Genomic DNA, 12,790 nt, shown 5'->3' on the forward strand with positions numbered 1-12,790 from the left:
ATGGATTGGTCCTGGACTATTTGGCACGCCCCTCTGGGTCTGTAGCGAAAGTTGATTGGCTGAGACGCCCACCTCCCATCGCCCGGAATTGCGCGTGTTGTCGCCTAGCGACCGCCTCTTATCAAGATTCTGAGTCAATCACAAGTGTCCCCGCCCAGACGCTACTGAGCGCGGCCTCTGATTGGCTGGCACTCCCGCCAGGTCCTCTCGCGGAAGAGCCCGCCGCACCGACCCACAGGTAAACACATTTGATTGGCTTATGTCCCGCTGATGCCTTGCCCCGCCTTCCGGACGCGAGTTTCAAAAAGCGCTCTGCAGCCTCCGCTGTGTTTATTGGTACTAGAAAGAGGTTCACTGGAGAGTCAGGGACTTAGCAGTGAATCCCAGGGCTGGAAAAGCATGGGGTCTTCTCCAGTTCGCTCATTTTCCAAATGATGTGGCCGAGGCTTACAAAGTATCTGAGGGCAGGTCTGGGTCTGAAAGTGGGACGTCACCCTGAGCCAGGCTGGAGAGGTCAAAGAGCTCTGTTGGCCGAGCTCAGCGCCACAGCGCGCTGTGCCAGGAAGACTTTATTCTGCGCCTCCTGAGGTAAAGGGTAAAGAGAGGTGGAGATGAGACAGATCTTCTCTCCACCCGTGTCCCTTTCCATATTCCCCAGGACCCCTTCCCAGGGACCGGGCCTGGCTCACCGTCTCTATCTGGCGTTTGAGTTCAGAGATGAGGTGTCCATATGAGTTAGCCAGGGCCACGGTATACACCATCAGGATGCTAGAAGAGACGGAATGGAAGCTACTCCCCAAACGCCCTTAGAATATCTTCAACTTAGGGCTCTTTAGTGATCAGGAGTCTGGACCTCCTCCTTCAGACTCAAGAAGTCTAGTATTCCAGCCCCCTCCTTTCCTCAGACCCAAGAGTCTGGACCCCCAGCCCCCTTCTCTCTTGGAAGCAGGCAGCGGGACCCCAGGTCAGACATTCAAACTCAGACCCAGGAGTCTAGGGCTCTCACCTGGAGATCAGCAGAAGGGGCACAGCAAAAGCCTGGGTCCCCAGGAAGAAGAGAAATTCCTGGGCAGTCTGAGGGAGCTTGCAAATAGACTCGGGGATCTTGGCCCAGATGGACGACTGCCCCCGGAATGGACCACACAGCTTAGAAGGTGGGATCCTGAAGTCAGAGACAGGCAGAGCTCAAGGATGGCCAAAAGTCAGAACCCTGGAGAAAGGAGGAAGGAGGGAGGGAGAGAGAGGCAGGTGCCTCTCACACTTACAGGAAGATGCTATAAAGCACAGGAACGGTGGAGCTGGCCAGACCCAGGAGAAGGACCAGGGGGAAGAAGAAGTTCACAGTGGAGGCCCGAAAGGTGCGGGAGGCCGGGGAGCAGGTGGAGAAGAGGGTGATCTGGTGGGAGGGGATGAGGGAATCTGAGCCCCAGACTCTCCTTCTCCACCATCCAGGAGCCCTGGTCCCTGGCCTCCTCTCCTCAGTCAGGGTCCAGGAGCCCCAGTTCTTTTCCACCATCAGACACAGGCGTCCGGGTCCCCCCTTCCCTCAGACCCAAAAGTTGGGATGCCCTGGACCCCTCCTTCTCCCACATCCAGGAGTCTGTCCTCCAGACCCACCCTCCGTCAGGATCTAGTAGTCCACGACCCTGGCATCCTCCCCCGCCGGGACCCAGTAGTCATATCCCTCAGTCCCCTCCTCCCCCCAGGACCCAGAAGCCCAAGCCCCAATACCTCCCGCTTCAGACCCAAGGGTGCTCCCCACCCCTCACCTTCTTCAAATAGAAAAGCAGCAGAAACTTGGCCGTGTTGAGCAAAGGCAGTAAAGGGCAGAAAAAACTCCCCACCCAGACCACTGTCTGTGCGTAGATGAGCCCCAGCACTTCGTCAGGCACCTGGAACTCCAGGGTCCCCGCAAAACGACCCAGCGCCCCGGGACAGAGGCCACAGAGCAGCCTGAGGGGCGGGGTGAGGCCGGGCCGAATCAGAGGCGGGCCGGCCACGGGTTTCCCCGCCTTCACCGTCCCGCCCACCAATCGGAAGTGAGCATATCTGGGGGTGGGGCGGAGCCTTCAAGGTTCTGGAGGGGGTGTGCCTAGAGGGCGGGGCTTGAGGCGTAGAGGTAATCATGGCAGTAGGGACAGGGCCACAGGGAAGTGACTACCAAACTCGTGGAGGGGCGGGGTCTGCGGACAGGGCAGTCAGAGGCAGGGCTAGAAAGGGGCGGGGCGAAAGAGAAAACTGGGTGCGGGGCGGGGCCACAGCAAGGGGCGGGACTCTCACTTCCGAGGAAACTGGATGAGCAGCGTGACTGCCAGGCCGGTCAGGAGGTCAAACAGCAGGAGTTTGTACATCTCCTGTCCCAGGCGAGTCTCCCAGCACTGAGGAAGGAAGAACAGGTCATAAAGACCTCAGGACCCAGACACCTGTAGACCCGAACGTCTGAGTCTCCAAACTGCAAGCATATGAGATTCTATCAATACTTTCTCTGGGGGTCTTTAGGGTTTTTTTTAATCCATACCCCTGTCCTCAAGGGGAAGGTATTCTAGCACCCCAAGCTCCCCTTTCCTCCCAAGCCAGGGGTCCGGACCCACCGGGCTCCTCCTTTCCTTCAAGGACCCAGGAGTCCGTCCCCTCCCACCCCTCATCCTCACCGGAAGTTCTCTGTAATTGTAGCCACAGGTTTTGCACTCCTCAGCGTTCGCATCTCCCCGGCAAGTGATCTGATTCCAGAGAGACAAGAGCAGGACCGGCAGGGAGACCAGGCGGAGAGACACTGTCCTGGCAAGGGGAAGAGAGAGAAAGGGAATCAGCTCTGACCGAGTGCCCACCACGTGCCTGGACCCTCCTGTGTGGAGCGTGCTCACAATTCTCCTCATTTCCCAGATGAAGAAAACTGAGGCTCAGTGACAGGAAGAGTCGGGATTTGAATCCAGATCCCGCTGGATCCCATATCCTGACGATTTCAGTCTCTTATTTGCTACAACCAATGTCCCCCGACCAGCCCCACCATCATCCCCAGCCCACCCCAGGAGTCCAGAACCTGAGCAGGATAAAAACGATCTGGCGGCTCCTGGTGTAGCCCTCCAGTGGGGCAATGAGCTTGAACACCGGTGGCAGCACGAAGTTGACCCCGGAGATGAAGATGGACGGAAGGTACTCCACCACGAGCTTCAGCAGTGGCGTCCGCTGGATATGATGCATCTCCTAGGAGGGAGGGTGGACCAAGAGAAGAGGCTCTGGGGTCCTTCAGGAGCCATGCTTAACATCCTCCCCCAGCCTCTTCCTCCTTCATCACCCTGAAGTCCAAAGTCCAAACATAATCCCCCCCCCCACACCAATCCCTCCTCTCTGAGATTCCAGGAATCATAGGCCTCAGTCTCCTCCACCCCTGGAAATGTAGGTACCAGGCCCTTTCCTCCCCCGGGGCCCTCCACACCTGCAGCTTCGCAGTGGCCCCTGTAGCCCAGTAGACGCCGTAGAGGGCTGCCCCCAGGAGTGCCACCACCGCCACGTTGAGCAGCACCCGCACCGACCACACCCTGGCTTGTTGGCCCAGCGTCCGCACCGCAGCCTGGCGCCGCACCGCTGCTTCCTCCAGCTCCACCTAAGGCCGGAAGAGACGTCCACTTGGGTTCCATTACCCTAGGTGCAGCCTGTGGTCCAGAGCCCAGGCTCAGCGTGAACCGATGCAGCACCGCCCCTCCAAGAACATCTATAATCCTTATCCCAGCCCATCCAGGGCCCTCCAGGTGACAATTGAGATCTGGCTCCGCCCCCAAGGCCCCGCCCAACACGTCCAGCTCCTCCCAGGACCCGCCCAGCACTCATGCCTGGTGTTTGGAGTTACAGTTCTACTTTATCAAGCCCTTTCTGGCCACACCCTTCTCTTAACTTTGAACCGAGGAGCTTTAGGTACCGCCCGTTTCCTGCTGCTAGCTTTTTCCTGTACCCTTTGACTTCAGGCATCCCTGTAGTGGCCTTGACCCCTTTTCCCCAAGGCCCGCCTCCTTAGAAGAAAGCTCCGCCCAGCATCTCTCTGGAGGCCCGGTCCCTGGTCTAGGCCCCGCCCATTCTATCAGCCCCGCCCCCTCGGGTGACATCTGGTTGTAGGCCCCCCCACCCCTAAGCGCACCTGCAACTCAAATAGGATGTTGCGCTGGCGCAGCCGCACGTGGACCTTCCCGCTGAGGCCAAAGTCCCAGGCGGAGAACACCCGGTGGCTGTAGCTGGTCACAGCCCCTGACTCAGCCAACAGCGTCTGCTTCAGCCCAGACACGGAGCTAAGAGAGGGGAGATCCGAGAGACGGGGTGTAGCAGGACAGCCACAAGCAGGGGGGACCCCCCTCTCCCCTTCTGGGGCAAACAGGGAAAATGAACTCTAAGACCTTGGGCATTTGGAGAGCTGCTGCCTGGTGGAGACACATACAGTCATTGTCGCCAAAGACCAAGAAAGAGATGCAGAGAGGCCCAGAGGAGGCCAGACACCCAAAAAGAAAAGACGGAAACCTAAGAGATAAACGACAGCTCTTCAGAGAGAAGAGAACAGAGACTCTGGGGAGAGAGACGTTCAGAGGGAAGACTGAGACCCCCAAAGGGGGGCAGAGATTCCAAGAAAAGGGGACAAAGACTCAGAGAAAAAGAGACGGAGGAAGGGGGGGGGGTGGTCAGAGACTCAGAAGAGGAGGGGGCAGGTAAAGAGACTGGAGAGAGGGGGACAGAGACCCAGGGAGGGGATAGAAAACCAGAGAAAAGGAAAGAAACAGAAAACAGCAGGAAGACTCCACATCCACCTTCGCCGCCCCGGCGCTGGCCCCCATCACCTCTCAAGTGGGCCCAGAGGACTCCCACCTGCTCTCCCTGCTAACACCTGTGCCCGGTCTCCGCTCCCGAGCTAGTAGAGCGTTCCTTTCATGCGGATCCGATGGCATTCCCACTTAAAACCTATTCCGCAGCTTCTCTTTGTTTTTTGTTTTTTGGTTGTTTTTTAAAAATCTTTCGGCTGTGCCCTGCAGCGTGTGGGATCTTAGTTCCCCGACCACGGATGGAACCCGCGCCCCCTGCAGTGGAAGCGCAGAGTCTTAACCACTGGACCGCCAGGGAAGTCACAGCTTCTCTTTGTTCTTGAGTCCTAGGCTCCTTCATAGCATAGCCCCCCTGATCTGGCCCCCACCTACCTCTCCAAGCTCAAATCCTGTCCCCCCTCCTCCTCCTCGCCTTTCATTTCCCAACCTCTTTCCACCACAGGGCCTTTGCACTCACGGTCCCCTCCATCTGCAATGCTGGTGTCTTGGCTGTTCACCTGGCTGGCTCCCTCCCAACTTTCCAGTCTTCCTCTACAGGTCACTTCCTCAGAGAGTTCTTTACTGACCACTCCATCTAATGAGGGTCCCCACCCATTATTCTCTATTACACGGGGGCAGCAAACTACGGCCCTGGGACCAAATCCTGTTTTTGTAAATAAAGTTTGATTGGCACACAGCCACACCCACTCATTTTCCTACTGTCCACAGCTGCTTTTGCCCAGCAGACTCTAGCTGAGACAGAGACCACATGGCCTGCAAAGATGAAAATATTTCCTACCTGGCCTTCATTTTTTTTTTTATCAGAAAAAAAATTGTGCTGATCCCTGCTCTATGCTCTATCGTATCCTCCCATTTGTTTTCTACAGAGTACAGCTCCCAAACTCAAATTGCTGACTTGCCTGTTTATTTAACAGTCTTATCTCGAAATTTATCTCCCCTACTCGACTGTAAGCTGGACAAAGGTAGGGGGACCCCCATCTGGTGTTCCTGGGCCCTGTCACGGTGCCTGGCATTTAGGAAACACTCCTCTTTTTTTTTTTAAGTTCTTGGTTTCTTTCTTGATCCTAGTGCCTTCCCTTGGGGATCTCCCAGGCTTGCCTGAATGCCAGTGAGTCTCAGGTTTGTAACTTCAGTCCAGACTCCTCTGCAGAACCCACGTATGCAAGTGCCTACTCAATATTCCCTCATCAGTCCAAAAGGCATCCCGGAATCAGCTGGTCCAAAACTGCACCCCAGATACTCCCCGACAAAGCCTGTTCTTTCTACAGCCCTCCCCACCTCAACTGACAGCAAACACCTGGAGTCATTCTTAACTTCCATCATTTACCACACCCCACATGCAATTATCAGAGAATCCTGTGGGCTTTCCTCTCAACATATATACAGTCTCCCTTTATATAAAGAACAAACAGGCCAAAAGCAAGCTATAGGGTCAATAGAAACAATGGTGGTTGGGCAGTGGGGGGGGATGGAGTAAGCTGAGGAGATACTGAGGAGCTTCTGGAAGCTAGTCATGTTCTATTTCTTGATGTGGATGGGAAATGTACCAAGATCTATACTTTGTCCATTTTTCTGGGTGTGTGTGTGTGTGTGTGTGTGTGTGTTTTGTCATGCCACGCAGCTTTCAGGATCTTAGTTCCCCGACCAGGGATTGAACCCAGGCCCCAGCAGTGAAAGCACAACGTCCCAACCACTGGACCACCAGGGAATTCCCTGTGATTTTTTATTTTTAATGAGAAATATATATGGTCAACTAATATTTGACAAGGAAGCCCACATACTCAGTGGGGAAAGGACAGTCTCTTCAATAAATGGTGTTGGGAAAACTGGATATCCACATGCAGAAGACTGACATTAGACCCCAACCTTAAACCATTCACAAAAATTAACTCTAAACGGATTTAATACTTAAGCATAAGACCTGAAGACCTGAAACTGAAAAACTCCTAGAAGAAAACAGAAGAAAGTCTCCTTGACGTTGGTCTGAGCAACGTTCTTTTGGATGTGACACCAAAAGCACAAATAACCAAAGGAAAAATTAATAAATGGGGCTACTAAAAAGCTTATACACAGCAAAAGAAACAATCCAAAAAAGGAAGAGGCAACCTACAGAATTAGAGAAAATACTTGCATATCATCTATCTGATAAAGGGTTAATATCTAAAATGTAGAAAGAATTCATAGAACTCAATAGCAAAAAAACAAAACAAAACACCAACCAACCAACCAACCCAAACAACCCCATTAAAAAATGGGCAAAGGAATTGAATAGACATTTTTTCAAAGAAGACAAGCAGATGGCCGACAGGTATATAAAAAGGTGCTCAATGTCACTAATCATCCGGGAAATGCAAATCAAAATCATGAGCTATCACCTCACACCTGTCAGAAAGACTGTCACCGGGCTTCCCTGGTGGCGCAGTGGTTAAGAATCCGCCTGCCAATGCAGGGGACACGGGTTTGAGCCCTGGTCCGGGAAGATCCCACATGCTGCGGAGCAACTAAGCCCGTGCGCCACAACTACTCAGCACACAAGCCACAACTACTCAGCCCACGAGCCACAACTACTGAAGCCCGCGCGCCTAGAGCCCATGCTCTGCAACAAGAGAAGCCACCGCAATGAGAAGCCCGTGCACCGCAACGAAAAGTAGCCCCCGCTCGCTGCAACTAGAGAAAGCCCACGTGCAGCAACGAAGACCCAACACAGCCAAAAATAAATAACGACAACAACAACAAAACACACAAAAAAACAGCAGCCTGGCCTTTTTCCGGTAAGTGGCCTGAGGTGACCTCTAAAAATGGTTCGCTATTCACTTGACCCAGAAAACCCCACAGAATCATGCAAGTCAAGAGGTTCAAATCTTTGTGTTCACTTTAAGAACACTCGTGAAACTGCCCAGGCCATTAAGGGTATGCATATCCAAAAAGCCACCAAGTATCTGAAGGATGTCACTTTAAAGAAGCAATGTGGATTTTTTGATGATGCTGATTCACTGTTATACAGCAGAAACTAACACAACATTGTAAAGCAATTATACTCCAATAAAGATGTTTAAAGAAAAAAACAAAAAAAACGATGTGTGCCATTCCGTCGTTACAATGGTGGAGTTGGTAGGTGTCCCCAGGCCAAACAGTGGGGCTGGACGCAGGGTCGGTGACCCAAAAAGAGTGCTGAATTTTCACCGCACATGCTCAAAAATGCAGAGAGTAATGCTGAACTTAAGGGCTTAGATGTAGACTCTCTGGTCACTGAGCACATCCAGACGAACAAAGCCCCCAAGATGCGGTGCAGAACTTACAGAGCTCATGGTCAGATCAACCCATACGTGAGCTCTCCCTGCCACACTGAGATGCTCCTTACTGAAAAAGAACAGATTGTTCCTAAACCAGAAGAGGAGGTTGCCCAGAAGAAAAAGATATCCCAGAAGAAACTGAAGAAACAAAAACTTATGGCCCGGGAATAAATGCTGCAAAAAATAAATGCAACAAAAAGTGAAAACAAAAAAATCCCAGCAGCCTGGGGAGTTCCCTGGCGGTCCAGTGGTTAGGACTCAATACTTTCACTGCTGGGGCCCGGGTTCAATCCCTGGTCAGGGAACTAAGATCCCACAAGCTGTGTGGTGTGGAGAAAACAAAACAAAACAAAACAGCAGCAACCTGGCCCAGTATCACTGTCAATCCCCCTCACCTGCTCTGCTTGTACCCGATCACCCTCTAACAAGCCATGCAATCCACTCATTAGGGCTTATTGCTATCACTCGTCTCTCCTGTTAAAATGTCAGCTCCCCCAGGACCAGACTCTGTCGGGTTTTTGTTTGTTTGTTCTTTTTTGCCAGCTGCCTAGAACAATGCCAGGCCCATAGTATCTGCTCAATAAATACCTGTTGCGTGAGTGAATGAATCACCTCTATTTGTTTAGCATTCTCCCCTCCAGAAAAGATGGAATTAATCTGCTTGCTTGTTTAATATCTTACCTTCCCCACTAGACTGTAAGTCACAGGAGGGAGAAACTTCTCATCTTTATCCCTGGCCTGCAGCAATCATGAAGCATTTTAAAATTATCGATTGCAACTCAAACGGAGAGAAAGGGACCACAGAGCAAGACTCGGGATTCTGGAGGAGGGGGATCTATCACTGCTACTCCCCCATGGTCTGGGGGGCCTGGGCGTAGGGGTGGCACTGACCGGTGCAGGGTGAGCAGCAGGTAGAGGAGGCAAACGGCGAAGGTGCAGCACAGGTAGGTGATGGCCAGGTGTGAGCGGGGCGGGTAGAACCCATAGAAGAGAGGAGACCATTCTAGAAAACCCTGGGGAAGGAAAGGCAGGGCAGAGGTCACCACGGGTCTGGGTGGAGGCAGGGTTCAGGGAGCTGGGCCATCGGGGTCGGGGGTCACTGAGGGCACTAGGGCTCAGAGCGGGGGCTTCCCAGGGACCCAGGCACACACCTCTCCGGAGAGCAAATTGAAGAGCTCGGTGGAGAAGGCGACCAGGCCCTGAGAGCCGGGGCTGTAGGAGCCGCAGGGTGAGGAGGCGTTAGGGGCAGGGGGACCAGGGGGAGCCCCTTCCAACCAGGTGGGCAGCAGAATCATGCAGGCTGTAAGCACGGAGGCCAGCACGTTGAGAAGCAGCAGGAAGCGCAGCAGGGAGAAGTAGGACTTAGTGCCGGCGCCAAACTGGCCTGCAGGGGGCAGCAGAGAGGCCGCGGGCTCCTTTCTCGTCCCAGGCCCCTCCTCCCTCAGACCCGGGAGTTCAGCCCCCAGCCCCTCCCCCCTCAGACCCAGGGGTCCAGTCCCGTCCCAAGATGCCAGACCAAAGCCCACTGTACCCCCAATCCTCTTCAGCGTCCACTCCCAGGGCTGCATGGAGCGCAGGCCTTCCCGCACCTTCTCCTTCGACCTCCGAAGCCGAAGAGTCCAGTGGGCGGCCCTGGACCCCGAGCCCTGAGCCACTTGGTTCCTGGCAAGGCTCTGTCTGGGAGGGAAACAGAGTCAGACACAGAAAAGGAAGGGCCTAGTGGCCCCAAATGGAAACCACCCACATGTAGAAACAACCTAATCCTTGAACCAGGAAGTTAGTTGAAATATATTCCTAACACGGGATACTCCATAGCAATGAAAAGAAACACACCTAATGCTCAGCATAGGAAGACAGACAGAAAATACAGACTGCAGGGTTCGATTTACACAAAGGCACAGAGCAAACACAGTTAAACTCTTCTCTTTAGGGCTACACACACAGGTGACAAAGCTATGAAGAAAAGCAAGGAATGATCCTCAGTGAAAGTCTGGGGAGAAGAAAGGGGGTTGCCCTAGGTGGCGTTTACCTGGGCCCTCACTTTGGGAAAACTCTAAGTTTCTACATGATGTTTCATGCACTTTTCTGTCAGCAAATACCATCATGAAGTAAAAAATGAAAAAAAAAGAAAAAAGAAAGGTAGTTGTGATATTGTGATTTATAATAAGAAATATATATTTGGTAGTGTATGATGATCTCACATGTGGAATCTAAAAAAACCGAACTCAAAAGAATAAATAAATAAAAATAAAAAAAAAAACCAAACCAAACTCAAAAGAGCTTAGGATGGTGTTTACCAGGGGCTGGGGATAGGGTAGGGAAATGGAGATGTTGGTCAAAGAGTACAAACTTCCAGTTATAAGATGAATAAATTCTGGGGATTTAAGGTATAGCTTGGTGATTGTAGCTCATAATACTGTGTTGTATACTTGAAGCTTGCTAGGAGAGTAGATCTTCAATGTTCTGACCACTGAAAAGAAATAGTAATTATGTGACATGATGGAGATGTTGGCTAGCGCTACTGGGGTAATCACTTTGCAATATATCAATATAAGTGTATCAAATCAACACATTGTACACCTTAAACTTGCACGATGCTGTACGTCAACTGTATCTAAATAAAACTGGAAAAAACTTTTTAAAAAAGTATATATTCGGTCTTTGTCCGTTTCTGGCACACAGTTTTTAAATCCTCGAATTTCCTAAGTGGTGATAGTGATAAAGGTGCCTTTTTTTTTTTTTAAAGGTGCCTTTTTTTATGTTAATGAGGTTATATCTCCAGGTAGATAGCGTCAGAATTGAGTTGAATTGTTGGACACCAAGCTAGTGTCAGAGCGTCAGAAAATTCCCCACAATCCTGAATCGGTGTCAGGATTATGTAAGGAACAAGGGTCAGTTTTCAAGGGCTCTCTGAAGAGTCACACAGGGCCCCGTTCTCGGAAGGGCGTCCCACTTGCTGTGCTGTTTGAATGCTGTGCTGTTGCCGTCTTAAAATGAGTAATAATTGTTGAACGGGAGACCCAGCATTTTCAGCTTTCACTGGGTCCGTAAATTATGTAGCGGGAAAGAGGAAAGAAAGAAATGAAAGAGTGATAGGCTTTGAAGAGGGGGAGGCAGAGACAGACATAAAGCAGAGAGGAAAAAAACCTGACAGATTTCAGACACCCAGAGAGAAATAGAGGCAGACAGCCTTGGAGGGACAGACGACACAAAGAGACGAGAACTTGGGAGAGAGAGAGAGAGAGGAGAAAGAATCCCGGAGACAGGACTCCTTGCAACCAGAGAAGCACAAACACAGACAGGAGAGAAAGAAACCCAGAGGCAGCTCTGAGAGAGGCAGGGACTGACAGAAGGACAGAGTGAGATGGAGACAGAGCCTCCAACGAGTGGGAGGATGGTCCACACCTGGCTGGGAGGCGGGAGGTGGGAGGTGGGAGGTGGGCCTCACCTGTGTGCCCGTCTGGCCTGCATGGGCCACGGCAGTTCCCGGGAAGGGCCAGGCTCCTGCAGCTCCTTTTGTGTGGCTTCTGCACGGGACTGGGTGCTCCTCTGTCCGTCCTCCTCCTCCTCCTCCACGGCCCCCCAGGGCAGCACCCCAGGGCCTCGGTACCGAAGGGTAGCAGCACTGGGGAGCTCATTAAGCACAGAGGACAGCGATGGACCTGGGGCAGGAGGACAGGCGGCTGGGAGAGTCCAGGCGTCCAGGCCCCCAGCCCCTCCCCCCTCAGGCCCAGGGGTCCAGACCCCCAGCCCCTCCCCCCTCAGGCCCAGGGGTCCAGACCCCCAGCCCCTCCTCCCTCAGGCCCAGGGGTCCAGACCCCCAGCCCCTCCTCCCTCAGGCCCAGGGATCCAGACCCCCAGCCCCTCCCCCCTCAGGCCCAGGGGTCCAGACCCCCAGCCCCTCCCCCCTCAGGCCCAGGGGTCCAGACCCCCAGCCCCTCCCCCCTCAGATCCGGGAGTTTGGAATCCCCGGTCCCAGACACACCCCATAGCCCCGCCAAGCACCCAAGTGCGGCCCCTCCAGGCCCCTCCTACCCCAGGGCTGAGGAGTTCGCTCCTCAACTTCCTTTTCCCTCTAATTCAGGTTGTGATCCCGGCCCCTCCCATTCCTCAGATACCCTCAGATACTCCAGCCCCTAGCCCTCTCCTCCTCCAAGACTCCGGGTCTCCAGACTCCTCCCCAGGACCCAGAAGTCCCAGCCTCTAGGTCCCCTCTCCCCCAGAGACCCGGGAGCCGAAGCCCCTCCCCCTTCGGCCCTGGGGTCCCAGGAGGCGGACCTCCGTTCTCCGCCTCCCTCAGGACTTCTGCCAACCAGGGGAGTGGGACCTGACCTTCCTCGGGCTCCCCCACCTGTTCTGGCCTCCCGGGGTGCCGGCCACCCCCCAGAGGAGGCCCAGGCGTCCGGTTCCCACATCGGGCTCTCTTCCATGGCCCCAGCCGAGGATCTGTTTCCGTCTCTAGGGCCAGCTGAGCGGGGACTGCCCCAGGTGAGGGAGGAGCCTGAGACAGGGGCATACCTGGCCGCCAGGTGGCCCGGAGGAAATACCCGGCACTTCCCATAAACTGTCAGGGCCTCTGCTCCGAAAGGTCTCCTGGGAGCTGAAGTCCACAGATGCCTGCGTGGCTCCCGGGGGGCTGGGTGTTAGCACATCACAGAGGGATGCGGCGGTACAAGTCCCCCCACACTGATCACC

The 12,790-nt window shown here is 53.7% G+C and overlaps 1 protein-coding gene and 1 pseudogene across 2 annotated transcripts; one reads left to right on the forward strand and one right to left on the reverse strand.

Annotated features, from left to right (window-relative positions):
• Positions 1 to 313: 313 nt before the first annotated feature.
• On the reverse strand, positions 314 to 12,660 carry TMC4 (transmembrane channel like 4). Its single transcript, XM_082367999.1, has 15 exons — positions 12,447 to 12,660; positions 11,544 to 11,757; positions 9,627 to 9,772; positions 9,247 to 9,479; positions 8,987 to 9,108; positions 4,133 to 4,280; positions 3,437 to 3,604; positions 3,041 to 3,204; positions 2,652 to 2,778; positions 2,281 to 2,378; positions 1,770 to 1,953; positions 1,266 to 1,396; positions 1,007 to 1,162; positions 690 to 768; positions 314 to 583 (listed from the first exon to the last, which is right to left on the reverse strand). Exons 1-15 carry the CDS (start codon positions 12,523 to 12,525, stop codon positions 515 to 517), a joined length of 2,118 nt encoding a protein of 705 aa, XP_082224125.1. The 5' UTR covers positions 12,526 to 12,660; the 3' UTR covers positions 314 to 514.
• On the forward strand, positions 4,287 to 8,980 carry LOC309616951 (large ribosomal subunit protein uL22-like; annotated as a pseudogene). Its single transcript has 2 exons — positions 4,287 to 7,769; positions 7,869 to 8,980. The product of its transcript is annotated as a large ribosomal subunit protein uL22-like (transcript).
• Positions 12,661 to 12,790: the final 130 nt, after the last annotated feature.

The sequence above is a fragment of the Balaenoptera borealis genome (assembly GCF_965194805.1).
Source record: "Balaenoptera borealis genome assembly, chromosome: 19".
Classification (NCBI taxonomy): domain Eukaryota; kingdom Metazoa; phylum Chordata; class Mammalia; order Artiodactyla; family Balaenopteridae; genus Balaenoptera; species Balaenoptera borealis.

Coding starts and splice junctions, on each gene's coding strand:
- TMC4 (XM_082367999.1), bottom strand. CDS start 12,525: ATGGAAGAGAGCCCGATGTGGGAACCGGACGCCTGGGCCTCCTCTGGG. Junction 3,205..3,436: donor GGGCCACTGCGAAGCTGCAG/GTGTGGAGGGCC, acceptor CCTCCCTCCTAG/GAGATGCATCATATCCAGCG. Junction 1,954..2,280: donor CTCATCCAGTTTCCTCGGAA/GTGAGAGTCCCG, acceptor CCCGCCCCTCAG/GCTGCTCTGTGGCCTCTGTC.